Source organism: Leptonotus elevatus, chromosome 10 (genome assembly GCF_054856555.1).
Source record: "Leptonotus elevatus isolate MCC_2025b chromosome 10, RoL_Lele_1.0, whole genome shotgun sequence".
Taxonomy (NCBI): Eukaryota; Metazoa; Chordata; class Actinopteri; order Syngnathiformes; family Syngnathidae; genus Leptonotus; species Leptonotus elevatus.
The window spans coordinates 24,597,460-24,625,453 of NC_141248.1; the positions used below are offsets into that span (position 1 = coordinate 24,597,460).

General features: G+C 42.0%; 5 protein-coding genes across 5 annotated transcripts in view; 1 reads left to right on the forward strand and 4 right to left on the reverse strand.

Moving 5' to 3' along the window:
* The window catches only part of LOC147167744 (keratin, type II cytoskeletal cochleal-like), a 7,560-nt gene extending 4,556 nt beyond the window's left edge, over positions 1–3,004 (reverse strand). Inside the window, exon 1 of the mRNA XM_086086627.1 lies at positions 2,318–3,004. Within this exon, the coding sequence (XP_085942753.1) occupies positions 2,318–3,004 (687 nt within the window). The remainder of the gene's footprint in view (positions 1–2,317) is intronic.
* A 1-nt stretch (position 3,005) lies between these two features.
* On the reverse strand, positions 3,006–8,088 carry sec13 (SEC13 homolog, nuclear pore and COPII coat complex component). Its single transcript, XM_086086628.1, has 9 exons — positions 7,931–8,088; positions 7,684–7,728; positions 7,250–7,365; positions 6,873–7,024; positions 5,313–5,446; positions 4,274–4,407; positions 3,739–3,859; positions 3,508–3,654; positions 3,006–3,421 (listed from the first exon to the last, which is right to left on the reverse strand). The coding sequence occupies exons 1-9, from the start codon at positions 7,931–7,933 to the stop codon at positions 3,311–3,313; spliced, it is 963 nt and encodes a 320-aa protein (XP_085942754.1). The 5' UTR covers positions 7,934–8,088; the 3' UTR covers positions 3,006–3,310.
* A 1,018-nt stretch (positions 8,089–9,106) lies between these two features.
* nfs1 (NFS1 cysteine desulfurase) lies at positions 9,107–15,433 on the reverse strand. Its single transcript, XM_086087016.1, has 13 exons — positions 15,060–15,433; positions 13,959–14,035; positions 13,325–13,441; positions 13,149–13,232; positions 12,371–12,523; positions 12,202–12,295; positions 11,717–11,851; positions 11,402–11,559; positions 11,218–11,323; positions 10,751–10,832; positions 9,863–9,946; positions 9,700–9,789; positions 9,107–9,488 (listed from the first exon to the last, which is right to left on the reverse strand). Exons 1-13 carry the CDS (start codon positions 15,166–15,168, stop codon positions 9,425–9,427), a joined length of 1,353 nt encoding a protein of 450 aa, XP_085943142.1. The 5' UTR covers positions 15,169–15,433; the 3' UTR covers positions 9,107–9,424.
* Positions 15,434–17,261: 1,828 nt separating this feature from the next.
* On the forward strand, positions 17,262–21,034 carry c10h6orf89 (chromosome 10 C6orf89 homolog). Its single transcript, XM_086087017.1, has 8 exons — positions 17,262–17,439; positions 17,913–18,119; positions 18,421–18,586; positions 18,676–18,824; positions 18,992–19,146; positions 19,786–19,921; positions 20,005–20,128; positions 20,211–21,034. The coding sequence occupies exons 2-8, from the start codon at positions 17,931–17,933 to the stop codon at positions 20,291–20,293; spliced, it is 1,002 nt and encodes a 333-aa protein (XP_085943143.1). The 5' UTR covers positions 17,262–17,439; positions 17,913–17,930; the 3' UTR covers positions 20,294–21,034.
* A 131-nt stretch (positions 21,035–21,165) lies between these two features.
* dram2b (DNA-damage regulated autophagy modulator 2b) lies at positions 21,166–27,442 on the reverse strand. The gene is made up of 8 exons (XM_086087018.1): positions 27,246–27,442; positions 25,834–25,992; positions 24,863–24,930; positions 24,501–24,646; positions 22,850–23,027; positions 22,636–22,718; positions 21,610–21,702; positions 21,166–21,545 (listed from the first exon to the last, which is right to left on the reverse strand). The coding sequence occupies exons 2-8, from the start codon at positions 25,962–25,964 to the stop codon at positions 21,405–21,407; spliced, it is 840 nt and encodes a 279-aa protein (XP_085943144.1). The 5' UTR covers positions 25,965–25,992; positions 27,246–27,442; the 3' UTR covers positions 21,166–21,404.
* Positions 27,443–27,994: the final 552 nt, after the last annotated feature.

Below are 27,994 nucleotides of genomic sequence, written 5' to 3' on the forward strand. Positions count from 1 at the left end.
CTTACAGTGTGGATGCACTTGAAACTGGTTTGGGTTGTTTTCATCATTTCAAAGATTCCTGCCCAAAATCAGTTGCCCTTTGGCTAACAATATGACATTCGGTAGACATTTCTATCCTCAGTGGACCCACAAAAAAAGTCTAAAACAACCTGAAAAGATAGAGTCAAAATTCTAGAAATAGCCCTTAATTGTCTGCTTCTAACCAGAAGGGTAGATTTTTTTTTCCGTGTCTGTGTTTTCAGAAAAAGTGCACAACATGCTTAGAACCAAAATGGCTGACTTCCTGTATCTTTTTAGGTATGACTCCTTGACACAATTATTATTCTTTTTGTTTTTGTGGGACCACTCACGATGAACATTTCTAGCAAATGTCATGTGACGAAATATTGCAACTGTTTGCAGTGGTGGTCAAAAGAAGTCCGCTCAGACGGTGGCTCGGGTTCCATCTCCAGCGTCCTGGCTACTATTACACACACTCACAAAGGATACTTTGTTAAAAGCAAAATGACTCCGGAACGGTTTATCAGGTTACCAACTAGTGAAGTGGGACGGGAAGCTTAAATGTCCTCGCAGCGGCGGCTTCAATGACCTGTTGAAAAGTTGTCACTGTTGCTTTCTACACCAATATAAATGGGGGGGGGCTCATTTATGCAACCCGTTTTAGTGCCATTTAGTTTTGAACAAGCATGTGTGAGATGCTAAGATAACAAACGTGGAAATATTTAACCATTAAGGGCTCGTAAATGGTCCGAGTTCAAGAAAACATTGTTATATTCAAATTGGAGCACTAGATTTATTCATAATCGAATCTACTGCTAAATCAATGCTAATATTGAAAACTCACAATTGTTTTGTGAGCTAGCCTACCAGATGCTAAGCGAACGAGCTGCGAAGACATTTTGTGTTTGGCTAAGTTAACATTTTGGGATGGTTGAGCTTCAGCCATAGCAAATCTGAAGCTAAACTAACGCAGCAAATTTATTATGTTTCTGTCACTGATAAGACATTTTATTGCCAATTCCACACAGAGGCTAGGTGCTAATCTGACTAGCATTAGCATTGGAATATTTCACCTTTAGGATGAATAAAATGCCAACATTGAGCTTTTGCTTAAAAAAAATACAACAATGAATGCTAAGATAATGCTACATTTGATCTCCCAATTGACTGGGAAGTCTTTTCATGAGATGATTGTTTGATTGTAATCCGGATTGTGGGATGAAAATTGGGAGGTCAATTGCTCTGAAAACGTATCTGCGTCGACGGGAGGCGACAATGGCGGCATTGTGTCCGCGAGCCACCGACGCCGTGAGAAAAGTCCGTCCAGGGTATCCATGTCCCGCGTTAACACACGAATAGACTTCCTCTGTGAGAAACGCGGCTAGACAAAACATCACATTCAACAGCGACTGAAGTTTCATGGCAAAGTTTTTTTTTTTTTTTTTTTGTGGTGATGGTGACGTGCTACGGGAAAGATGGACCTTACCTCTCGGAAACTCCGAATGGCCGCTGACGTAGTCTGTGCTCGTAAAACCGACCAATTACGGCAAATAATGAGTTGTGACGAACAGGACATTGAAACGCGTACGCTGCGTAATTGTGTAGATTCTAAAACCTGCTCGCGGACGACAACGTCCTTGTAAGTGTTCATATTTCTTGCCATTCACGAATCCTTCGGCGCTCTCGCCGCCATGTTGAAACTTGAAAAGTTCTCCTTTCTCAGCTCGGAAACTCGGGTATCAAAATGAATCCCCAGTTCAGTAGAAAATACATGTTCATGTGCAAATTTCACCTCGACATGTATTTACCATCATTTCAATACCACACGAAGGCAGCAGAGCCTGAAGGAGCTCAAAATATATGGAAGAGGCTGATCATTTGTTTTGGGCTTTTTCTTTGATTTTTATGCTGAGTGAGAGATAAAATGGGCTCATCAAGTCAGTATGACACTCTCGCCCTTTACTTCGATTTTGCCTTTATTTTTATTTAGCCGGGGGTTGCCAATTCTGCCAGTATGTTGGAGGGGCAGCATGGGTTCAAAAGGCTGAGATTTGTTGAGTTTTGGCCTGAATTTTGGTAGACTAGTTTTTAACTAATCTCTTGCCCTTCCTTACACCTTGACATGAATGTTTTGCCTGTTTTACTGCAACTTCCCTCCACCTCGTTCAAAGAGGGAGCTCGGTGACGATGGCCTTAGTGTCTGGCCATTGAAAAAAAAAATGTACATCGCGTCAATTTTGGCAAATGATAAACACTCACTGCTACAATTGATCAAAAACACAATAAAACCCTTTTTGCAAAATCTGAATAGCGTCACCTTATCAATGAAGGAGGCAAAGCGGTTGTTGAGGCTTTTGATCTGCTCCTTCTCGTGGGCTCGGCTCATGGTGAGGCCGGGGTCGATCTCCAGGTTGAGGGGGGCCAGCAGGCTCTTGTTGACCGACAGCGAGGAAAACACGGTGCCCCCGCCCAGCGAGACGCCGCTGAAGCCGGCCGCCGGCGACCCCGAGCCGTTGGAGCGGCGGACCGAGGCGCTCGAACTGATCCTCTTGCTGCGGCTCAGGCTCATGATGAGGAAGAGGACGGCGGACGACGTGTGGACACGCTCAGGTGGCGGCCTGCTTTTATAGTTAGTGGCTGGTGGGGGAGGGCCGGGGGGAGGAAAATAAGGACGAGGAGAAAGAAGATAGGTGGAGGAAAAAAGAGTAGGAGGAGGAAGATGAGAAGAAAGAAGGAAGCAAACAATAACAAGGAATCGAAAGAGGAGGAAGATGAAGAAAGGTGGGGAGCAAGAGGAAGGTAGAAGGCGGAGGACGAGAATGACAAGTGGGAAAATGAGGAGGAAGAACACAGGAGCACGAAGAGGAGGATACAAAGGAGAAATGAGGAAGAACATGAGTGACAAGGAGGAAGACGGAAAAGATGGAGGATGAGGAAGAGGAGGAAGCAGCTGCAACATGCAAGTAAACATGATCCTAACAATCAAACAAAATTGCGCAATCATATTCACATTGACTTTCTTTTTTATTAATAATTACATACAAGTAGGAAACATGCGTGTGCTTCCTGTTCCTGATTGGTCGGTCAGTCCGACTTAACGAGCCAATCATTGACGACCATTTTGAGGAGCGGCTGAAGGGAGGCGGAATGTTTGGGGTACGCGAGCGTGAGGGGGAAGGACGGACATGAAGAGTCCTTATATGGGCAACAGGAAAAAGTTTGATTTAAAAAAACAAAAACCTCAATTATATTTATAACAACCATATGGACAAATTGAGTGTGTTTGTGCATGTGTGTGCGTGTGCGTGTGTCACTGCTCCGCCTGCTGCGTGTCCGTGATGGCGGACACGGCGCCCTGGCCTTTGCTGACATCACTGATACACGCCCAGTGGCCGTCCATCGACTCCTTCCACAACGTCACCTGCGCACACATCAACGTGATGAGCAGCTTTCTAGTGACGACATGATGATGATGATGATGATGATGACGACGACGGCGACGGCGACCTTGTTGTCTCCTCCGGACACGGCCAGGATGTTCCCCGTGATGGACCAGCTGACGTGCCAGACGACATCGTTGAACTTGTGCAGCAGTTTGGCCGTCCAGGCGTTGCCGGCGGGGTCGTCGCACGTCCAGATGTACACGCGGCCGTCCTGGAAAAGGTCACAAAAAGTTGCGCACGCGCACCCCAAAAGGATCCGCCAGGCAGCAACGGCGGCGGCGGCGGCCGATCTGACCTGCGAGCAGCTGGCGATGGTGCTGGTGGGGAGTCCGATGGACGGCGCCCAGCCCACGTCTCTCACCCAATCGCTGTGGGCCTCCAACTTCTGGTCCTCCTTCCATTGGCCGTCGTCCTCTCTGCCCGACGGAAAATCACGGGCGCCGATCAGACGGGCGCCAAAAAGTTCATCTTTTTCTTGCAATTATTATTATTTTTTGGTAATGTCACGTCACCCAAAAGTACGGAAGCGGATTAGAACCAGTGAAGCGAGAGAAAAAAAAAAAAGTTTGGCAGGATTCTCACTTGATTCTCAGAATTTTGACTTTATAAAGTCAGAATTCTGACTTTAATCTCAGAATTGTGAGTTTATAAAGTGAAAGTCAGAATTCTGACTTAAAAGTGAGAATCCTGCCAAACGTTTTTTTTCCACTTCCGTACAAAAGAGTAGCAAAAAATACCTCAAGAAACTGTCAGAGTGCGAGGAGTCGAACTGCAATTGACTTTTCTCCCTTTTTTTTTTTTTTTACGGCATGTACGGATTTGCGACTCACTTCCAGAGTTTGACGAGGTTGTCGCAGCCTCCGGACACGAAACGTTTGACGTAGTTGGGCTTCTGTCCCGACGGCTGCTCCATCAGACTGCCCGGCATCACGGCGGGGGCCCAGCTGACCGCGTTGCAGCCGATCTGACCCGCACAAACAACAGACCCAAATCAGGGAATGACGTCAAAATACACACACATCGACTACAAGTAATACAGAGTAAAATCATAATCATGCGAGTCCCTCCAGTTTGAGTATCTGCTGCTGATATAAAGTCCCTTTAAAATTTTTGGAAGAAAAAACAAACTCTTTTTTTACCCAATCCTCTGCAAATGACATGATCAATACGCCAACTTTCCAATCTGATATTTTACATTTCAAATGCAAACTCGGCTGCACATTCATCAAGCATTTTCTCAACCCGTAACCGGCCAACCGCCAGGGGGCGACACATAACCAAGACTTCTTGTTGAACGCTTGATGTTAAAGAAAAAAACTTGTTCAGCTTGCTCGCCCTCAATTTTCAATGATTGGGTACATTTGATTTAGTACAATAAAAATGCAGACGTTCTCCCTAATTTCACAAATAATTCTGATTAATTACCTTCATTACAATATTGATCCAAATAAAGGTGATTATGATTAAAAGCATCTACAACAACAAAGCAGTAAAAAAAAAAAAAAGGCTGCTTCAGTCACGCGCAAAATAATAAATTGGAGAATAAATATGACTAGAAATAATCTCAAGTTTAAAAAGCGTCAACTCCACACGCTGCCACGTGCGCACACAGCCTAAATGTGTCATGATTAATGCCGGCTATTTTTGATCATGACTTCGTTGGACAATACAAACAAATACACCGAATGGTGGAAAATAATTCACACAGTCAAAGTCAAGTAAATAAATGTTTGTGTTACCAAGTTAATAATTGTAACCGTCACGTAGCAAATTAAAAAAAACAAGACCTAGAAAAAAAGCCGCTGAGTAAAAACACACACACGCATGCGCAAATCAGGTAACGGGTCCCGCCGTTTGGGCGCCACTGACCGTATGCGCGTTGTTGATCTTCTTGATGTCCCACTGCTGCTCTCCCGTGAAGGTGAGCAGGGAGATGGCGCCGTCAGAACTGCCGCACGCCAGAAGCAGGCCAAACTCGTACGGACCCCAACACACGGAGTTCACTGCATTGCAAATCAATCAATCAATCAATCAAGCAATCAATCATGTGACTTTCATCTAACCTGGAAAGAGAGCTATGTTTCCATATTGCTGCGTAAATGGTATGAAATCATGGACGGGTTCAAACCCAGAATCCCTCGGAAACCTGAGGTGGAGTCTGAAATGGACTTTGCGATTTTCCAATTTGGGAGCCGTATTAGAACATTGAAATTTTGACACCATTTCAGCCCAAGGCACCTTTCACAAAATTCACATTTCCAGTCAATGCTGGATTATTATTTTTTTAATAAATGGCACAGAATGAAGTTCAACCCAGCAACTTTCCACCTTTGAAGGTTGGATCAGAAGGAGTTAAGAAGGTCGGACAAGAACGTGAAGTAAGACAACCTGACATTCCCGTTTCCCACCCGAGGCCCCTTTCACGCGGCCGGTAAACGCTGAAAATTTCCCACCTTTTCCCCATGACACTGAATCACGGGTGAAGTCAACATTAGTCAACTGATTCATTCCCGGCCATTTTCACTGAAGCAACCCCCTTCGCTCCCGGCTGTTTTACTGGATTTTGACTGATTTTGCAAGAATATTGTGTTCTATTGCTATAAAAACATGGAACCCACCAAAAGAAAGATTAGAGTCTCTTCTTTCATCAGGAAAAAAGTACATTTGTATGTGTTTCCATTTTGCAGCAATTAGCATTAAAATATAGCTAAGTTTCATCATTATTTATTACTTTTTTGCAACCTGGCCCTGGTTGATCTCTTATACTCTGCTGTCACCTGCTGGCCGTTTTTGTAATAACTACCATTGCTTCACCTGTTTTCTGCAGTTCAGAGGCTGCATCAAAGCTTTCTGTATAAATAAAAAACTTATAAATACGTCTTTGGGACACTTACAGCATTTAAAATAGAACGTATTTATATTTTCGGGAGCAAATTAGTTAATCTGACAACCGATTTAATTGGCTGGTATTAGCTCTTTTAACCTCCTCCAAAAAGTACAATAGCTGACTTTTTTTTTTTTTACACGGTAACACAGTACAACATAAGACAATGATAATGACATTCAAACGCCAACCAACAATTATTTTAACAGAACAGCCGACTATTGATGATGTTTTGCCGTGTTCAGAAAAGTATTGTAAAACTGTCAAATGTTCTGCCTGTCACTGAGACTAAGATAGGATTGAGGACTATATCGTAAACATTAAATTGAGGGAGCAAAAAAAATTAATTAATCAACCTATTAATCAGTTATCAGCATTTCAATCAGCCAAATATCGGAATGATCCGTTTTGGTCGGGCCCTCGTCAACATACAATAATTCCATCTTCAGATATACAGGGATGTCGTCATCTAAAGAATCGATCTCTGTGTCTCCATTTGCAAAACGGCTCCGATGCGGTTTGAAGGGGGGCGGCACGGCACGTACCCGACGACTCGTGTCCCGTGTACTCGTACATCTTGTCCCAGGCGCCGTTCTCCTCCTTCCACACGATGACTTTGCGGTCATAGGAGCAAGACGCTAGGATGTTGCCGAACATGGGGTGAGCCCACGCCACCTGCCACACGGGACCCTCGTGCCTGAGGGAGCCACACATTCCACAGGGGTTACAATGACAGCGTACCCCCATTTTTCTCGCGCGGTGTGAGGCACAATCTGGTACTACAACGTAGAGGCGCAACTCGAAATTGGATCAGACTCGCCTGTATACTGTAAAAACACTTTGCGGGCTGTAAATGATGAACCGGGATAACTATACACGCTGACGGTTTTCTTGGGAAGTCCGGGAAAAAAAAGTCACTCACCCTCGCAGGTCTGCGACGAGGATCTGGCCGCCATTCCGGACGTCAAAGATCTTGAGGGTGCGGTCGGACGAGCAGGTGGCCAGGCGGGTGCCGTAGTAGTCCATCTGAGCGTCATGCTGAAACACATTGTCAACATTTATACAGTACACACTTTTTCTACCTCTCTGGTACAGCTCGCCAAATAATTGATTGTATTCATTAATATGAGAGATTTCTAATTAAAATAAATAACAAGTTTGTAGAATTTGATGCAACTAGGGAAGAGGATTAGGGCCAGTGAAGAGTGCAGGTTAATGCTGGCAAAATGTTTCAAAGCTTGTTCAAGTTCATGATAACTGCATGGAATCCCAGCAGGAAGATTTTATTTGAAAGTGAACTTCTGATCAATAACATAACTATCACTCACGATCTCACACACACACACAACTACTCACGATCATGTCCTCGTGTGAGGTGTCCACGGTGTTAATGACAGAAACCTGAAAAGGACAACAACAAAAATACAAACTTTCATTGCATTCCCACAGAATTGACGATTAAAAGTGACCGTTTTGGTGCGCTAGTCCAAAATTCACTTAGCCGCTATGCTAACGAGTTAGCTTACGAGTAGATTGATGAAGACACAAACACACAGAACACGCTAGCTTATCTGGGATTTCAAATGAATGTTAGCGGACTCACCATGACTACAGACTGAGGAGAGGCCCTCCAGAAAATGTATTTCTAGATGTTTAAAAAAAAAGAGAAATAAGCGAATTTGATTGCAATTCCGACGTGGCAACTGGTTGAGACGCCGCTTCCGCTTGATGCTTCAGGAGAAGTCCTCCGACGGAAACATGGACCATAAGTAATGGTTAAGTCCCTTTTTTCGTAAATTAAAAAAATATATATATATTAATATAATACTTTAAATTCAATTACTTCAAAGTTTTTTTTAATGTGTTTTTTAAATGACAAACGAGGTACTTAACAACCTTGCGCATCGAGAATAATCCTCCGCCGGAAACAAGTCAAAGGTTTCGCCAGTCGACCCCTTTTCCGAAAAATATGATTTCAATGAGTTTCGATGAAGCCAAGGTCGCCCAAGAAGAGCCGGCGAAAAACAAGCGTTTCAAGATGTGTCCTCGGCTGGTCACATTGAAAACAAGCGAACTTGCTTTTGCTTTCAAAATTTTCTTTCCTATGGCGGCGACGTAACGCGAAAAAGTATGAAAAATAAGCTAATATAATTAACACGCAAATAAAAAAGTGTAACTCGCACCTTTCATAACCTTGAACCGTCATTAATCCAACGTTAACCTAAGACCACATGCACATGTTAGAGTAGACAATATAAAGTATTGTACTCTTTGCGTGTTCAATTAACTGAATGGTGAGATTCTGGTGAAGAAGTCCCTTTGCAAAGGTATTATAATTATCAGAAGCTTCTGATGACAAAAGCTGACGACACTGAAGCCGTGTTCCATCAGATTGTGTCTCGTCCACTCCGGCACATCATTATTTATTAAAAAGTGGGTGAATACGAAAAGTCTCCTCCCTCAACAAGTTCCCAAAAATACAAATCAGATTAGAGAAAAACAATAATAATCAGCCTGTGACTCCCCTCTTCCGACCGGCAGAGACCGGCCCCAGACAAAAACTCCCTTTTAGATAGCAAATGGAATAAACCTGTTGCCCTTCTTCTGAAAGTGAGACAGATAATACAATTCTATTCATTGAGCCATACTGCTATAACTAAATCCAAAACGGCTAAAATATAAATTGAAACTGAAAAACAATGTTAATAACTTAACACACATTACTCAGATCATTTACCTTGTGCTTCAGTGGGATTGGACTTAAGTCTGAAAAAATAAACAGTTTTGAAATGAATCTTTATTGATAGTCATGTAAATATCTGTAAGCTGCACTAACAAATACATAGACATGATGCTTGGTGAATACTGTACCAACGACAACAAGGGACAAGACATGGACACAACTCAACAAAAAGTGAATTCATACAAAAAATACATCTGCTATTATTGTTGGTGTTTTCCGCAGTGGGAGGTCCTCCAGACATTTGTGCGTGTTTTGAGTGCGGCAGCTGAAAGAGGTGAAAATATAATCAAATCTGTTCTGAGGAATCCTCGCATTGGTTGCCAACCGTGAGGTCAAGCGGCGAGGGGGTGGAGTCTAGTGCTGCGTCCACTTGATGCTCTTCAAGTCGATGCCTTCCTGCACCATCTCCCACAGAGGACTGAAAAAGAAAAAAAGGGAAAAAAAAAAAAGGTTATGGCCACTCGGAGAGCGGACGCTACTGGTTTTCTCTGGGAATTTAAACCTCCATTAAATCCACTGTATTTTTCTTTTGCCATCAAATTAGAAATACACTTAAATATATATATTAAAATTCGATTTTTTTTTTTTTAAATGAAGTGAGTATTATTGCTGTGGTGCGAATGTCGCACCTCATCTCTCGCAGCCTTTGAACCTGATGAATGCATTTGTCGGCCGTGTAGTCCACCTCCTTCTCTGTGGTGAAGCGACCGATCCCAAACCTGTTCAACACACGTGCACGTTTGTCAAGTACGTTTTTGCTGGATGATGATGATGATGATGATGATGATGTACCTGATGGAGGAGTGGGCGAGATCTTCATCGGCTCCGATGGCTCGGAGGACGTACGACGGTTCCAGAGAAGCTGATGTACACGCGCTACACAAACACACAAACGCACACGTTCAATTTTGCTTACGAATTTAATTCATTCATTCTGTGACTCCGTTTATAAGTCAAAATGTTTGTAAACCGAGGTAACGTTGCCTACTGAAATGAACGGGAATGCAATGAATCCGTTCCAGCACTAAAACAAAGTTATCATTACCTATCTTTTTTTTTTTTAATCAGTGTGTGGTTCCAAATAAATGTTGTTTGAGTGACGACACACTTTCCTAAAGACATGAAACACTAAATAAACTTGATATAGTTGTAGTTAGATAGAGTTGAACTCGAGCCATGTGCTAAGTCGATGTTGCTAATGTATTGTGTATCTGGAAATAAATGTGTTGTTTTTTTAATACCTTTGTTGGTCTTCTTTTATAGTTTACAGTATTAGGGTCGACATCACCATTTTGTTTGGTTTGATTCAACTTGTTAAAGGGAAACTTGACTCGTTGAGTCATTTTCAGAAATAAAAAGTTAGTATTTTTGTTTAGAATAAATTTGATAACTAAATATTTTTTTGTATACAATAGTGGAAAAAGTATAAAGGTATAAATTCTACATGAAAAAAAAAAGTTATCAAATTCATTCTGGACAAAATATTCACTTTTTGCTGCTGAAAATGTCCCAATGAGTCAAGTATCCCTTTAAAAAGCTGTTTTCTGCAAATGTTCCACTCTGCTATTTGTTTTGCTCGGTTGTGTGCTTAAATAGTCACAAATTGACATTTTATCAAACTACTATGAAAGGGTCGCAGACAGTGAATGAACTGAATGGGATTTTGGCGGCAAGACTCACCTGCCAGAGGACAGCGCCACGTCCTTGAGTGCCATCAGGAGACTTTCTCCCTCCACGTAGGCGAACGACAAGTTGACGCACCCTAACACACACACACACACACACGTTTGTTTTGCTATCTTTGTGGGGACATCTCATTGACATCATGTATTTCCTAGCCCCTCCCCCCCAACCCCAACCATCAAAAACAATTGCGTACCCCCATTCCTTACCCTAACCTCAACCGTAACCCAATTCAAAACTAAACTCTAAAACCAAGTCTTGACCCTCAAAAGGAGGTCAAAACTTGTGGGACCCTCCAAAATGGCCCCACAAGGACAAGTGAGCCCCACAACTCTGTGAAATCCCGGAATAATGGCCCCACCATGTAACAAATGGTGGACCACTGACGTGTGTGTGTGTGTGTGCGTGTTTGTGTGTGTGTGTGTGCGTGTAAATGAGACGAGTGCGGCGGCGTTTCAGTCTACCGGCGTAGCGTTGATGCGGGTCTCCGTTCATGATCACGTCCGGAAGCTGAGACGTGATCGTCTGCACGAGGCGGTTTGCCAGCATGGAGATCCTTTGGTGGTCGTACTACACGCAAACACGAAGACGCACACGTGAAATGAGCGCCGCTGAGCGCACGCGTGCGGCGATGCGGCGGGTTCTGACCTCCATCTCCTGCTGCGCGACACTGCAGGCGGCCCCCAAGCCGACGGCCAGCGGCGTGGGCACCGTGCCCGAGCGCAGACCCCTCTCCTGGCCACCGCCGTTCTGCAGGGGCTCGAGTCGCACCCGAGGCCGGCGTCGCACGTACAGCGCGCCCACGCCTGACACGCAACATTGTTTGTTGAGTGGAAGGGAAATCGAACCTTTTTTTTTTTTGCAAAATATCTCACTAGGCTAACGACGATATGATAATGAGCCTGCCCTGCAGCACCCCCGAGTCCACAATCCTAGTGAAGACTCAAGAACCTCAACAAGTACCTTTGGGTCCGTAGATCTTGTGGGCGCTGATGGACATGAGATTGATGTTGGCGTCCGACACGTCGATGGGAACTTTCCCGACGGCCTGCGCGGCGTCCGTGTGGAAGAACACGCCCTTGGAGTGGCAAAGACGACCTGAGGACAAGTCGAGGGTGACGACGGTTATTTCTTAAAAAAAGGTCAACAAAATGCAGTGTGAACTTATTCTCGTCATTTGCCTTTCATGTTTCCAGTACGCGCGTGTGGATGTTAGACTTGTTGTCCAATCAGATTTCAGCATCTATGCGTTGTCATTTTAATCTCATCTGCCTTCAAATCAGTCATGCGTCACTTCAAGCCAATTCAAAATGTGACTTGTCCCATTTGGACATTTTGTTTGAGGTCAGCATTTTTTCCTGTCCTCTGATTGGTTAGTCAGAGCCAAACTCGTGACGGACAACTTGAATCGGCCCACTAGATAAAAGAGGTGCGGTTGCTATGGTTACCGATCTCCTTGACGGGCTGCATCACTCCGATCTCGTTGTTGACCATCATGATGGACAGCAGAGACGTGTCAGGAGTCATGGACGCCTCCAGCAGCTGAAACAAAATCAATACAAATGTTGTTGTTGTTGTTGTTGTTGTTTTAAACGTGGATGTGAAAGTTGCACGTACCTCGAGGTCGACCAGTCCGTTACTTTGCACGGGCAAGTATGTGACGCGGAATCCCTCCGACTCCAGAACGCGGCACGAGTCCAGAACGCACTTGTGCTCCGTCTGCGTGGTGATCACGTGACGCTTCTTGCCCTGGTAAAAGCGTGCCACGCCCTACGCGCACCCACCAACACAAAATGTCAACGGTGGCTTCGCCGGCTATTTGGAAACAAATGACTTTCATTTTGTTTTTTTAGTCGACTGTCAAGACGTGTCGTTTGTGCTGTTTGACGAGAACGAGCGACGACGTCGACTGCTACATTATCTTACCGAGCTAATTTCCATGTGATGGCCAATATTGACTAGCTTCATCGAAACAAATGACTCATTGAGATTAGAGGTGCAACAATATTTTGGATAAATCAATTAATCGTGTCGAGAACTTGTTTAATTTAAAATGGACCAAATCTTCAATATTTCAACAGTAAATACGTATTCTCCGATTTCTGTCGTCTTCCATGATAACAGACTGTTTGGCTTGTTTGTTTTTTCTTTCCTTTCAAAATAAGACATTTGCAAACATCTGCTATTACTTTGGAAAACAGATTTATGCAGATTTTTGACGTGATAAACCAAACCAGGAACTAAATCATGATGAATTTATTTGGCCCAAAATCAACAGGACGTGACTCAGCACCTTCCTGGCTTCGAAAGCGGCCCGTTGGCATCGACCAGCTTTTTGTGAACTGCCGACTTTGATTGGGATCTTATTTGTGACGTTGGACAAGTTTGAGCAGACCTTGACGGCCATGTTGTTGGACTCGGTGGCTCCGCTGGTGAAGATGATCTCTCGGGGATCGGCGCCGATCAGATCGGCCACCTGCTGCTCGGAGTCAGAGCAAAGGGAGACGATGACATTTATTTTTTGGAAAATCAAAGAAGAATAAAAGTCGTTTTTTTTTTTTTTTTTTGTACCTTCCTAGCAGTCTCCATGGCGCTCTCGCTCTCCCAGCCGTAAGCGTGCGTCCTGGAGTGAGGATTGCCGTAGTAATTCACCTGGTAGGGTAACATGGCGTCCAGAACGCGAGGATCCTGCCGGTTCGGATTCAAGACAAGAGTCCTTCATTGTCACACATTTGTTTTCTTATTTTACGACTTCACTGAAAACCTCAGCTGTTTTTCTGCTCAGGCAAAAGCAATAACGTTTTATTTTGGCACCAACTACTGTCCCGTTTTTGGTTTCAGTCCTTGAAATGACCTCGTGCAGTCATAGTGAAACAGAAAGTTTGTTTCTGCCTCTCTCTTGATGCTATTTCAAATTGCAAAGAGGACTTACATGACCTATCATTTCATTTGTGTGATGTACATGTATGCATATTTGTACGTCTGGATGTCAGTATCAAATCGTTTTAGAATTGATTATCCACTGACTCCGAAATTGCCCCCCACTTGTCATAAACAAAATAGCGGGAAATGATATGGTTTTGGCTGTCAGAAATAAAATTGCAAGATTTTTATTTTTTATTTTTTTAAGCAGTCACTCGAGGGGGTCGGAAAGATTCGCTAAATATATCGTTTTCCACACAGCTCTGCATAAAAGGACGGGTACCATGGGCGTGGTGGCCTGGAAGTCCATGTAGAGGGGCCGCAGCTCATCTTGGACCAAGTCTCGTTTCTTGATCAGTTCTACAATGACACAAAAATAAAATCAGGAAATAACATCCTAATGTCGGTTCTGTCTGTTTTCTAATAGCGGCAGCGTGTCCCCGGCGTGACCCATTGTTTGTGACTGGCTGTGTGCGGCTGGTCAGTAAGTGCCGAGTCATTCCTGGTCAGCCTTTTCTGTACAACACTCATGAGTTTTGCAATGCTTGTGGACCCAAAAAAACTATTTAGACTGTAAGTTAATAATAAACAGTTTATTTGAATAAATAAGAGTAAAATTACATAGATTACAGCTTAGTCTCACTTTATGACTAGATTTTGAATTTGACCAAAGAGAAACACGAGACACATGTCATTTTGTATAACTTTGTTTTTATGGTTTATTATTTAGTGAATATGATTTTGAGGGGCACAACATGTATGGATCAATACAGCATTGTATTTCTTGTGTGTGTGTATGACAGATTTATGTTTATTAAATACGGTTGAGTTTAGAATGTTAAGAGGCCGTCTTATTTATTTTTATTATTTTTTTGTATATGACTATGCGGAGTAAAATAAAAACCCTTCGATTACAGTTTACTTTAACTTTCATTGTGATTTAGGCATTTGTCCTCCTACAAACGTAGACGTACATGTCAATCACGCTACTTTGTGATGTTTTAATGACTTAATGTTGGATGATGCATTATTACATCAATGATTCTATTCATATGAATGTGTCCCTCGTGTATGATATTGATATATAATGTACTATTTCAAACCAATTAAGAGTCTGTTATTACTAAAGTTGTCATTATTAATACTATTAGAGTACGTATGCGTGAACGTTTAAAATGTTAGAAACAACTTTAATGAGTGCAATTTACAAACTCTTACAGCAATTGGTCCAAAATACAGCAAGTGAAAAGCAGTTGTTATGAAATAATCGGTCATTAGGTTGCAAAAACAGTTCAAGATGACATTTGTTTAGTCTTTATCCCAAACTGCGTCACTTCTGAGTTAGCATCATGCTAGGCTAAGAGCTAACATGTTCCGTCCTAACCTTTCCGTTGAGTGCTGGCGGCGGCTCTCTGCTCGCAGCTCAGCCGGGGACAGAGCCTCTGGAGCGGCCAGCACAAGCGGGAGGAAGCGGTCCGGCCCGAGGAGAGCATCGTGACGACGGGAGACTTTCACCTGATGATAAAACTCAGCAAAAGCAAATTCCAACACTCGGCTTTTCAAGTCGAGTGATCCGCAGGAGGAAAATTTGCAGGCTGGATGAAATGAATCCTGAATGCAAATACGACTGTTTGGTAAGCGTACTTGACTGAGTTCACAGCCAGGTTGCTATTTATTATGACATTTTTTACACAACGTCACGCACAAGAGGCGGAAATGTTTACTGCGCGCTCATTGGTATATTTCACAAGGCTGCAGACGCTGGGCGAATGGAGCGCTACCGGAAACATGTGACCTCTACCGGAAACACGTGACTTCGAGCGACGCACGAAACGCAATTATTATTTTTTACACAAATAACTTTATAAACTATTTAGTTATTTTTGAACAAAACCGTGTACAAACATGTAGAAATGTTGAATATAAACAATGTATACAACATCAACAACACAACTCCATCGGAAACGCGTCGCCTCTGAACGAAGCCCGACGTTCAAACGGACTTAACATAGTCCGTGCATCATGCGCATTTACAACGTCTTCAAATCAACCGTGATTTCAATGTCGACCTTTTTTTTTTAAGTAAGGAAATCGAAGGTTTTTGAAGCACATTGAGGTGTGTTAAAACAAAGCAAGCCTTGGTGGTATTTGATCATTTGAAAAAAATGTTGTCCCTCTTTTTTTGTTTTGTTTTCCTTTCCTTGTGTCTTGTTCGAATGCATGATTCTATGTTATGTTGTGTGCTCAGTTTACAATTCTCATGTTCTATGGAGAAATATTTGAAGTAGATTGATTTGCTCTAAAAAAAAATGTTTATTGTTTGTGTATTATTACACTATATCGCCACAGGTTTTTATCCTCAAACTTGTCTTCAATTGCATGTGACGCGTTATTTGTTTACACCTAAATAAAAAGTTATGAGTCCTTAATTGTGAGTTATTCCTAAATTGTCAAGTACTTGCATTCGAGGAGCTGGCTGCGGAGTACAGAATTATGTACGGTACTTTCAGCACCCATCTCAACTGCCGTAAAATTGATCGACACTGGGCTGGATATAAGGGAAGGGAAATGTTTATTTTATTATTATAATGTGTTTTTAAATAAATATAACTATGGGCGTTTTATGCCACTTAAGACTCGGGGTGCTGCAGCATGCTCAATCCAACAATCTTGCACAATTGAGGAGTAGGCTTTCTATTGCATAAATGTATGATGTGTAAACCAACTTTAATTAAATTGAAAGGAAATTTTGACATGGTTTTCCTCTCTTTTTCATCACTCAATGTTCAGTCAACAGTTATATTTTTACAGCAATGTACATGACTGTCAAATTAAGTGAACAAACAGACAGCTTCGCTTAATTTGCTGACGTGTCTAGTACAGCACCACGTCAATATATATGCATAGTCTAACTGACTTCAAAATTCACGGAGGCTAACCATTTTGTGAATTAATATTTCCATCACGACATAAATCAGATTCCATCCACCTAGTTGTTCAGACAGACCAACGTGAAGCGCATAAGACACGATGTATTGCATTTACGCTACATTCGCCTTTCGGTGGCGCTGCGCTACAACTACAACGAAAGCGCCAACAGTCGTCTGAGTTAAAACAGCGAAATATACTCAAAAGTACAAACAATACTTCTTAATTTTAGTTTGAGTTAAGGTCATGGTTGTGTTTAGTGTTATAGTTACGTTTAGGCTTAGTAAAAAAGTAAAACGGAATTGGAGGTCACGTATTTCCGGTAGAGCTTCACTCGCCCATGTGCTGCAGCGAGACCCTTCGCGTATATTTGACAGAAACTTACTTAACCGTCCTCTGATTGGTTGGTAACAGAGCAAATCACGAAAGACGAAAATGTTCCCCGTTGCTGCCTTACATAAAATGTACTAATCGTCTTCTGATTGGTTAAAATCGGACGTGATTTAAAGTAGTACAATACTAAAGATGAAATTCATTTTTATTTTATTTTGTTCATAACTAACAAAGTCAAAGTGGAAGTTCCCTCGTTCTTTTACATTAGTTTCTTCCAGCGGTACAACGCTGCTTTTACATTCTACAGGCGGCCGGCTGGAGGCGACAACGAGCCCACAGCGTGAAACCACAAACCGACGAAGAAGAGCGAGCCCGCTGCAGGTGTTTGTAGGAAGTAGTCATGCACGGAATATTGCGGAAAAAACATCGATTCCACTTCAATTAACGCAACGCCGACAAAGAAGACAAGCCCTCTAAGGCGGAATTTGTGGTTTGCTTTCAAGGTGAGCTGATCCGTTTTGTGTCACGTTAACGAAGCGACGCAATGACATGATTGCTAACAAACTAGCGTGGCAAGTAAACACAAGCTAGCCTCGGCTGCTAGTTCCAAAGTGCTAACACGGAGAATAATAATAATATTCAGGATCATGTCAGCTTGTACGTTAATAAACGTGTGCCTACATAAGATCACGTTTTCTCATTACTATGCAGAATTTGTGTTTGTTTGCATATGTAAAATAATAAGGGTCTTTTTTGTCCCCTGGGTAATTGACTTGATGTATTGACTTAATATTCATATAATTTCAGGCGTGATTCATAACTAAGGTTATATAGTACAATACAGAATTTTTTAACCAGGTCAATCGTAAGTCATCTAGTTCTAAAAATGTCTGAAATTCACTCAAATACATCACATCCGTTGATTTGAATTGTGAAAATGATTGCATTAACAAGTCTCCCGTGTTTGCCCCAATAGGAGCCGCCGGACGTCGCCATGGGAACGACAATGAGCGAGCCGTGCATCTACGACAAGCTGTCGGAAAGCATCGACATCCTGCGCCAGTCGGGTTACCGCTACGGCATGTCCGAGCGGGAGATTGAGCGCTTCATCAAGCGCATGCTGGAGACCAACGAGCCCCGACGGGAACCCCCGCAGTTCCCCCTCCTAAGGGCAACCTTCAAGGTAGGGAGGAGTGCGGACTCCGCCGTTTATTCGATTCATCGGAGGGAAAAAATCGACAAATTAATTGTTCCACAAAGGTACCACCGAAATTTTTGTTGGAATTTACAATCTTATTAAAGCAGTGGAAAGTGTGTGCAAAATTAAACTGTAGGACCTCTCATCTGTACAGGCGAATGTAATATTCGGAACCTGAGCTGGACAATATGGTTTGCTAAAAAAAAGCTAAAACATTTTCAATTGCAATCAACTGGTCGATGTTATTGTGTACCTTGTGTGATGTTAATGTGTGTCATGTGTGTAGTTGGTTGTTGCGCTGGGCCTTCTGCTGCTGGCGGCGCTGGTCTTCACATACCCGCACAGCGAGCCGTACCCGGGTGCCGCCCGCTCGGCATCTTACAACTGGTCGTCGCCGCTCAGCCACGTGCGATTGCTCGCGCTGCCCATCGCCAAGAAGTACAACCTGCAAGGTAAACACACGTGTAAGAATCATGACCGCCTTCTGATTCGTTTCGATTCCTAAAGAGCCACGTCTCAATACTTATGTACTCGTGCGCAGGCTTCCACGAATGGTGGAGTTTGGGCTCGCCTCGACACAACCTGGTCAACTGCTCGGGTTGCGCCGAGATCTCCTCTGTGCTGGAGGTGCCGGAGAGCCTACGCGGTACCGTCACGCTGCGTCGTGGGCCTCAGCTCGTCCTGTTAAAGGTAAACCACACAAAAAAAAAAAAAGAGTTGAGGTCGAAGCATTACATTTAGTAAGTCGTTCATTTTGAGCCAATTCCAAGAATCTGACCAGCTCCGACTGAGCAATTTGACCAAATGATCACAAAATCAGAAGCAGGTGTCATTTGGTAATCATTGCCACGCTGCAGGGTGGCGAGTCGCTCAGCATCGAGCGGCGACAGCTGGAGGAGCTCTACCTGGCTCACTCGGCTTCCATGTCCGTCCTGCTGGAAGATGACGACCGCGGCGACCACAACATCAATGCCGGCCTCCCGCAAGGACCCGCCAATTTCACCCTGCTATGGTAAAACACTCAACACATGTTTAGTGAGACACTCGTGTAATTGCATCCTTCAATGCGCTTTCATGTCAAAAAAGCACAAACCGATGGACTGACTCTAAAAAAAACTTCTCGTCCAAAAGAAAGTGCTTGATTCACAAGAAGTCGGTCCGATGAAGTCAACAGGATTTGGAACACAGATAGGAAGTAGACACTTACTCTATGTCAAAGAAATTTGGTTCAAATTGTTTTACAAGTTTTAAGATCGGGTTATAGCAAATTAAAAATAAATTGTAAATTAAAAAAAACATTTTGAACATGTTTTTAATAAAAAAAAAAAAATTATATTACATTTTAAAAATACTTAAATTATCTCTAATTGTCATCTTAAAAAAACTACAACAGATGCCTAAACTGTTCAACTAAACTACAGCTATGGCAAACTAAATATAAATTGTAAATATTTGACCATGTTTTTAATTTAAAAAATATTCTATTACATTAAAAAAATAAAATATGGTCATTAGTTGTTTGTCATCTTTAAAAAACAAAACAAAAAGATACCTAAATTGTTCGACTAAATGTACTTTTTTTGGTGGTAAATTTGTAGTATGTAATAATTGTTGGAATAAAAACGACTTGTATCACAAAACTTGTTGACAGGAGGTTCCCCTCAGCGACCAGAGAGAAAGTGTTACGGTGGCTCTTTCCCAAGGCGGAACTGTGCCCCCTGCTGGACAGCGCCGGCACCGTCTTACAACGCTGCCTGGTCACGCACAACACGGAGCCCCACAGCCAGGCCAGTCCCAAATACAATCATTAAAAACTGCTTTTTGTGGCGTATTTACCTTGCGTGTGTGTGTGCGTGCGTGCGTGTGTCAGGGCGTGGGGGTCCTGGGCTGGCTGGTGGTGGGCGAGGGCCTTCCCACCGTAAGAGTTGTTCCAGTGCAGCGATGCCAGAAACACTGCAGCTCCTTCAACCTGTGGCTCAACCCCGGAGACATGGGTAATTTTTTTGGGAGGGGGGGGGGGTCTTTTTGTATTTAGCTTCAACGCCTCCCTCGCGTGTGTTCCTTTGCGCTGTCCAGTGTACGCCGACCCTCGCTACTGGCAGATGTCACTCTTCCCGGGCCAAGGGCAGAACATCGTGTGCGACGGCTCCGCGTTTTAGCACTTGGGACGGCGAATGTCCGGCGCGCCGCTGGCCCGTGGCCCGTCCGCCTGCCGTGGTCCCATCCATTAAGGATGCCTTCCGACCTCGGGACAAACAACTGGAAACGTGGCGAGAAAAAGCACGGCTGGCTCCAAGTGCCAAAAACGTGAGGCCAAGCTGAACAATCAAGTGTTTTGGAAAAAAAGGTCCTGGAAGGACTCACCCTTCATCTTTTGTGTCACCTTCCAGGACCTGCTTACCAATTTTTAAGTTTGCACAAAAGATGAAAAGCTGCTTCTCTCGTTTCTTCTGTATTATTTATTGCTACTATTGGATGTATGTGACACACACACACACACACACACACACAGTATGCTGTTTTATACATGCGTTGAAATGTTGCTATACTTTGCAACAACTCATGGGACCAAAAATATGAATGCAAGATGAATAAAAATATTAATAAGCTTTAAAACAGTTTGTGCTTAATTGTTATTTGTATCATTTGACATGATTTTGTCACGATAAAAAAAAAAAGGTGGGTGATCTTCAGCTTTCTTAGGTTAATTCGTCTGTAGGAATTAAAATATTATTTATCTTCATTTGTAGTTATTAAATTTTATTTATTTTTCTTCATTTGTAGGAGTAATTTTTTTCCCATTTGTACTAATTTCATAACGTATTGACACATGTTCAAAAATGGAACAAATGTATTCAATTTGAACTTTATTTTTAAATTTTAAATAAATGGATGTACTGAATAAATTAATTATAAATAAACTTGTGTGTGTCAAATACATTAACCGAGTAGTGAAAATCTGCAAACAATTGACCTTTTTTTTCTCGATGCGTAATTAACCACAGAACAACAAAACTGTTTTCCAAGTGCCTTCAAAGGGTGAGTAATTCTACTTTATTTTAATTCCATACAGCATTCAGATTCTATTTGCATTATTCCCTGTGGAAAAGCGTTGAAAAGTGAGAGGCCACGACAGCTTCGCTAATTTGCGCAAACTTTGCAACTCTTGTGAGCACGCGCGGCGGCAACATGTGTTGCCAAACAGATTATTTTTGGTGTCAGTGCGGCTTAAACAAGAAGCGGTGCTGATGTTTTCGGTACTTGTCGGAGTCACGTGGCTCCCGCCAGAAGCGGCGACGACTCGGACGCTTCGGGTTTGTCGCGGACGTTGGCGGCGGCGGCGAAGCTCCGAGGCGGCCAGTTGTACAAATGGTCGCACTGCACGTGCGCTTCGGCTCGGAGCTGAATTTTCTTCAAGGGATAAAACGCGACACGTCAAATGAGAGAACGGCCGCCAAAGGGCGAGGACGAGTACCTGGAAGTCTCGTATGTACGTCAGGAAGAAGCTGATGAAGGACAACGCCAGCGACCACTCGCACACGGTGCTGATGATGTGAGCCGTGTAGCCCTGCACACAAACAAACATTAGCCTTTATATATATATAGTTTTCTATTTCTGCTCATGACATCTTTCTTTCCTTGATCGTTCCGCCATCTTTTTATGGTTTATTAACTGTGATAGAAAAGTAGAATATACTTATTAATATATATAAAGCCAACAGCAACAAGCAATCAGAAAAAAGCTGTTTTCCATATTTACATAAAGCCAAACAGTGATCCAAATCAGAGCTAATCTTATTACATATCGAATATTAACGAGAAATGTGACCATTCAATAAATAAAAATAAATACAATTTAAAAGTGAGCATGACTTATTTTACATAAAATAAAATAAAAAAACTACAATAAAATATTTCATTTATTATTAAATAATTGGACAATTCATTATAATTGATTGAATTATAAATACTACCATGAAATGGACATCAATTATTTTATTATTAAAATAAAAAAAATTACATACACATTTGAATGGGGCTGCTCAATTATGAAGAAAATATTAATCACGATTATTTTGCTAATAATTGAAATCACAATTCGGACCTTTTATTTTATTTTTCGGACAAAACAAGAAAATGTTCAAACGTAAAAATTAGTAAGACATACAATTCTTTGAAACACTATATGCAAGTTCCTTTTGGATGAATTTTAATTTAAAAAAAAAAAGGTGCAAATGTATAAATTTAAATAACTCAAAATTAGTAAGAATAATTTATTTTATTTTTTTACGATATTGCTGATTTTGTAATTGTGTAGTATAAAAATTGAAATTGTAATTGAATTGAAAAATTGAATTAATTGCCCTGCCCCACATTTGAACTTTTCTTCTTGACCTTATCGATGAATGAGAGTTGACCCTCGAGCACAAAAGGATGAAACGGCAACGCAAGTAACTTTTTTTTTTGGGGAATGCTTCTGAATAAGTTGGAAGTCACCCACCGGCTCGCCGGGCGTCCAGTGCAACTTGCTGGCGACGTCCACTCCGGGCAGGCTGCTGTACATGATGACGGACGACACAAACACTGGAAGGCGGAGCTTAAGGAACCTCAACAATCGACGCTCCCAAAGGCCAAAAGCCACAATCAATACAAAATTCCATCCGTCCATCCGTCCGTCCAGCCGAGACGTTGCGGTGCTGCCATTTGAAGGATACTGGCGACGATGCTGCCGAAGGTCCACAGCGCCAGGGCGAGGCGCACGTTGAAGATGGTCCTGCTGTGCACGCGAGGCTGCATGCGGTACGACAGCAGCGTCTGCGCCAGGATGTACAGCGCGCCCACGCCAAACGTCAACACGGCGCCCAGCAGGTGAACCGAGAACAGCGTCGTTTTCTGCAAACGCATCGTCAGCGGCCTTTTCACACTCCATCAATGCTGACTTCATAAGTAGCAATTAGCATTTCATTATTTCTAATTATGACATTACAGTAGATTATTAGAAAGCACAGCATCATGAGGTGTTATTTATCCCCATTAAAATACACATTACAGCCATTTTTGTTGTTTATTTGAGAAAGTCTGGAATGGATGAATGGCATTAAAAAGAAAGCCAACCTTAAACATTTCTTGACACTCATGTGTTATAAACCAGCTCAGTAAAGTAATAAATTAAAGTAAATACAAAAATAAAAACCAAAATAAAAAATAAATACAAAATAAATATATAAATAGAATTAAATATCAATCAAGAAATAAAAACGCTCTGCTCTCACATTTATTTATTTCATGCTGCAGACGCTCTGTATGGACAAAATGTTATTCAAATGAGGGGGCGGTCCTAAGCGTGTCTTGGGTTGGACTCAGCTGTTGCAAACTGCCTTTCAACGGTCGAGTGAGCAAGTCGACGAACAAGCCGGCGAGACTTCCTTGTTCGCCAACTGGCAAACTCGAGGCCAGGGGTGCTCAAGTTGGATCCCGGAGAGCCCCTATGCAGCCTGTTTTCCATGTTTCTCTCCACTAACACACCTGATTCATGATCAGGGTCGTTATCAGGCGTCTGCAAAGCTTGCTGATTAGCTGATCATTAGATTCAGCTGTGCTGCGGGAGGGAAACATGGAAAACAGGCTGGATAGGGGCTCTCGAGGACCCAACTTGAGCACCCCTGCTCGAGGCAGTTTGCAACGGTCGGAGCCCAACCCAAGACACGCTTAGGACCGCCCCCTCATTTGAATAACATTTCGACCTGACAGAGCGTCTGCAGCATGAAATAAATACATGTGAGAGCAGAGTGTTTTTATTTCTGAATTGATATTTAATTCTATTTATATATTTATTCTTGTATTTATTTTTACATTTATTTATATTTTTTGAATTTCGGTTTTTATTTTTGTATTTACTTTAAAAAAAAATCTTTATGGATATACCGTTTTTATTTCCATTCTATTTTTTTGTATTTAATTTTTAAATTATATTTTTTATATCAGTTTTTTCTTCTTCACTTTTATTAATTTATTTTTAATGTTGACAGATTTGGTCCTCCATACAGTGGCCAAAACATGTTAAACTAAAATTAAGCTGCACTAATAAACGAACCCGAGGGTGCCAGAAGTGCACAAATGAAATCGAATACAAGGTAGCCTTATTAACCGATGCGCTGCCTTTAATATCACCACAAGACGACGATGACATTGTGGCAATTTTAATATCGCCATTTTGCCGTTATCGTTATACTACGGTACTGCACTCGAGTACACGATTCAGGTTTGTCCGCTCTTCATTTTCTGAAGACTTTTTAGTCCCGACGTTTGGAAAGAGACACACGAGATCAGAGTTCATTTTTTGCTGCTGATGCTGCTGCTGCTCACCTGGAAGTTGGCCACCACGCACATGCCCAAGGAGCTGCAGAAGCCCAGCAGCAGCCCGAAGCGGTTCAGCCTGTAGACGCACCTGTCGTTGTCGCTGCTCATCAGCGCCTCCACTTGTTTGTAGCGCACGTACACGGTGGCCATGCCTGCGCATGCACACGCACACACGCGCGCACACACACACAACAACACAATTGAACTCACTGCTGCCCCCATTCACCATTGCGATGAATGCGATTGCAATTCATCACTTACGGTCCTCAGAAAAACACACAAAACATGGAAAATTGCACGTGTAATAGAAAAAATATCCATTTAGAAAGCAAACAGGGCTTGTTGTGTCATGTTTGTTTTTGCTTTACCTAAAAAGGCCGACACATCCAGCATGATGCCAAACACGCACCGCTCCGGTGCCATCGCTCCCGTGTCGCTGAAAACGACAACAAGACTTTTATTTATTACACAAAAAGAGAGACCGGTAGAAAGAGCGTACTCGTCCCGCGACTTACAAGAACAAGCTTCACAACAAGCAGCAGTTTGGAACATTTCTTTTTATTTTCTTAATTGCACCACCAGTTCAAGTTTACTGTCAAACTAAACATACAGAGAATTACACATTTAACCAGTCCATATAACTTTGCCTTAAAGTCCACTAGCTACAGCACACAACCGCTAGAGGCGGGCTAACAAGACTAGTGGCAATATCATGGTACTTCACTGATTCACTCAAACGTGGAACCTACCAAAAGAAAGATTAGAGTCTTTTCTTTCAACAGAAAAAAAGTTGTTCTATCTGTTTCCGTTTTGCAGCAATTATCATGAGAATATAGACAAGTTTCATCATTATTCACAAATCTGTTGAAAACAGCCGGGGAGCTTTTTTGCAGCATGGCCCTGGTTGAGCTCTTATACTATGCTGCCACCTGCTGGCCGTTTTTGTAATAACTACCATTGCTTCAAGCATTCTCTTCAGTTCAGAGGCTGCCTCAAAGCCTTCTGTATCCTCGAGCATAATAAAAAAATATATAAATACGTCTTTGGGAGCATGGCAATATTCAAAACGTTTTTGGGAGCAAATGAGTTATAAACCTTTAACTTTTATCCTCTGCAAAAAAAAACGACTACTGTCCTTTTACTCGTTTAGTCTTGATGGTCTTCTTAGTATTACACCACTAAATCTAAGTCCAATAATATCTATGTATTTATTATACTGCCCCCTGGAGGCCAATGCATGTACACTAGCAGGAGGCCCATTGAGTTTCTTTTTCTTTTTCTTTTTTTGTATTAAATCGTAACGCCCAAACTATTTAGTTGGGGGGAAGCGAGGGTGTACCTGATGTAGGGCACCAGAGGGTCCACGTGTCTCAGGACCACCGCCGTGACGTAGGCAAAGACGAACGCTGCCGCCGTCCACACCACCAAAAGGGTGGGAAGGAAGCTGAGGCCCTGCTGGAACCACCACATGACTTCCTCTTCCACTCTTGATTGCGTCCTGAAACAAAATGTGGTCTTTCATTAATTGCATGACTTGTAGTTGAGTCACTCGGAGACAGGGGGCGCCACATCCAGCAGGGAATAAATTAGCGCTTGGATTACTCAATCATTTCTCAAACATCTCACGCTAAGAAGCAAAGAAGTAGAAGTATTAACTACAATTTTTCAAGTAAAAACATTTCTACGGGACATCTTGGGACATTCAAAACATGTTTAAAAAAATGGTGTGATGTGTTACTGAATCGGTTTGAGCGTGTTTCCTAAACACTCTTCCTTCGATTCCGTTATTGAATCTGGAAATGTATTAAGGCCAATTAAAGAATGTAGCAATACAAGAAATAGAAATGTTTGGATTAACTTGCTCGAGAAAACCTGAGGGACTCATTTTTGGTTATTTTTTACAAATAACGAAATTAATGAAAAAAGTTCTCTCTCATGTGTACGTCCTTTTGGTTTATTCTTGAATATTGTTCAATCTTTGTGCCATTGTTTTTATTTTATTATATAGTTTTTTCTGCATTTCTGGAAAACGTGTGGAATTCCCACTATAAGGCTCATCGACAGCATACAATTAATAACACTCTTTCATTTCATAATTAACTCAATACAAAGTATATTAATAAATGAAGTCAAAACACGATTAGAAACGGATCGTGGTATACTGCAATATATTTCAAATACCAAAATAATGAACATTTTGTGAAATTAGGACTGATCATGATTCATGTTATGAGGGAGCGTGCAACTACTAAAGTTTGTGACGTCACTGCTGGGATCTGACTAATTACTGGACAGCGTTTTCGAAGCGAGGTCATAAGACTTCCCTGCCAAATTGAACAAGATACCAACGACATCGTAAAAATCTTCAAGTCAAGAGAAGAAAAAGAAGAAGTTTGATGCCTTAATATAAACATGTCGAGGGAGGTCGGAGCGAAAGTGAAACAATTCCAACTTGTGCCCGAAACCAAATTCTATGGACAAATACGACAATTTAACACATTGAAACTAAATTAAATCCATTATAAAAATGGTAACATATTTTCTGAAGCAGGCGAAAAAGCAGACGCGATCCGGCTAACTTTTATTCACGCTAACATTTTGTAAAACGCTTCATTTCTAATCAATCACTTCAACCTTGCTAACAGCTCGTTGGCCACCTTGTCGTTGTCCGAACGATGCTTTCATCCGTCAAGATGTGGGTTCGGTTTTTGTTTGTTACTTTGGTCATAGAAGCAATTAAACGACACTCACGTTACTCAAGCGAGCAAAAATCCTCCACGGCAATCGGCGTAGCTCATTTCAAAGACGGACGTTCGTGTATTTTAGTGAACGCCGCTAATCGACTTTTTGGTCGGTTTGTTTCAAAGCAAGACGACGCCAGCAGCGGGAAGGCAGCTGTCAATCAACCCCGCTGTTACTGTTGTGATCGAATGCGCATGCGCACCCCCAGCATCCAAACAAGTCATACTACGCATGCGCTCATGAGGTACACGTATCTACGGTACGCTTTTGGGGTCAAAACAAATTTTTATAAAAACGGTTTTAATTTATATTTGCAAGAAATATGGACATTTATTAAAATTAGAAGAGACACATAGTTAAAATTTTTAATGAATATAAAGATCAATTTAACAATCAATACATATATAGCAGTCATTCAAAACAAAGATTAACAAATAGAGAGGAGCAAAGAAAAAATATTGAATTTAAATAAACAGAAAACAGATTATTTATCATTTTTTTCCAAAAGTTTCAAAGCCTTTTGATTCTCAAAATACTTCTCTTTTCTTTATATTATCTTCAGACACTAAACAATACATTCTTCAAAGCAATCATGACATCCCTATCAATGTTGTATACAATCAAGAGTTTTTTGCCAAAATAAACAGACGGAACGTACCAAATAATGTACCCTAAAGAAGAAGAAGAAAACTCAAGAACAGTATCCTATACACTACTGCACAAACACACACATCAAGAACATTGAATAGAATGACAAA

Excerpts from the sequence above, each read along its gene's own strand:
- dram2b (XM_086087018.1), bottom strand. The coding sequence starts at position 25,964 with ATGTGGTGGTTCCAGCAGGGCCTCAGCTTCCTTCCCACCCTTTTGGTG. Across the intron at positions 24,931-25,833 it reads CCTCTGGTGCCCTACATCAG|CGACACGGGAGCGATGGCAC; the intron begins GTACACCCTCGC and ends TGTCGTTTTCAG. Across the intron at positions 24,647-24,862 it reads GGATGTGTCGGCCTTTTTAG|GCATGGCCACCGTGTACGTG; the intron begins GTAAAGCAAAAA and ends GTGCATGCGCAG.
- c10h6orf89 (XM_086087017.1), top strand. The coding sequence starts at position 17,931 with ATGGGAACGACAATGAGCGAGCCGTGCATCTACGACAAGCTGTCGGAA. Across the intron at positions 18,587-18,675 it reads CAAGAAGTACAACCTGCAAG|GCTTCCACGAATGGTGGAGT; the intron begins GTAAACACACGT and ends ACTCGTGCGCAG. Across the intron at positions 20,129-20,210 it reads GCTCAACCCCGGAGACATGG|TGTACGCCGACCCTCGCTAC; the intron begins GTAATTTTTTTG and ends TGCGCTGTCCAG.
- sec13 (XM_086086628.1), bottom strand. Across the intron at positions 3,860-4,273 it reads AACCTCGTCAAACTCTGGAA|AGAGGACGACGGCCAATGGA; the intron begins GTGAGTCGCAAA and ends TCCGTCGGGCAG. Across the intron at positions 3,655-3,738 it reads CCATCGCCAGCTGCTCGCAG|GACGGCCGCGTGTACATCTG; the intron begins GTCAGATCGGCC and ends GACCTTTTCCAG.
- nfs1 (XM_086087016.1), bottom strand. The coding sequence starts at position 15,168 with ATGCTCTCCTCGGGCCGGACCGCTTCCTCCCGCTTGTGCTGGCCGCTC. Across the intron at positions 12,524-13,148 it reads CCAACAACATGGCCGTCAAG|GGCGTGGCACGCTTTTACCA; the intron begins GTCTGCTCAAAC and ends GGGTGCGCGTAG. Across the intron at positions 10,833-11,217 it reads CCCGCATCAACGCTACGCCG|GGTGCGTCAACTTGTCGTTC; the intron begins GTAGACTGAAAC and ends TGTGTGTGTTAG.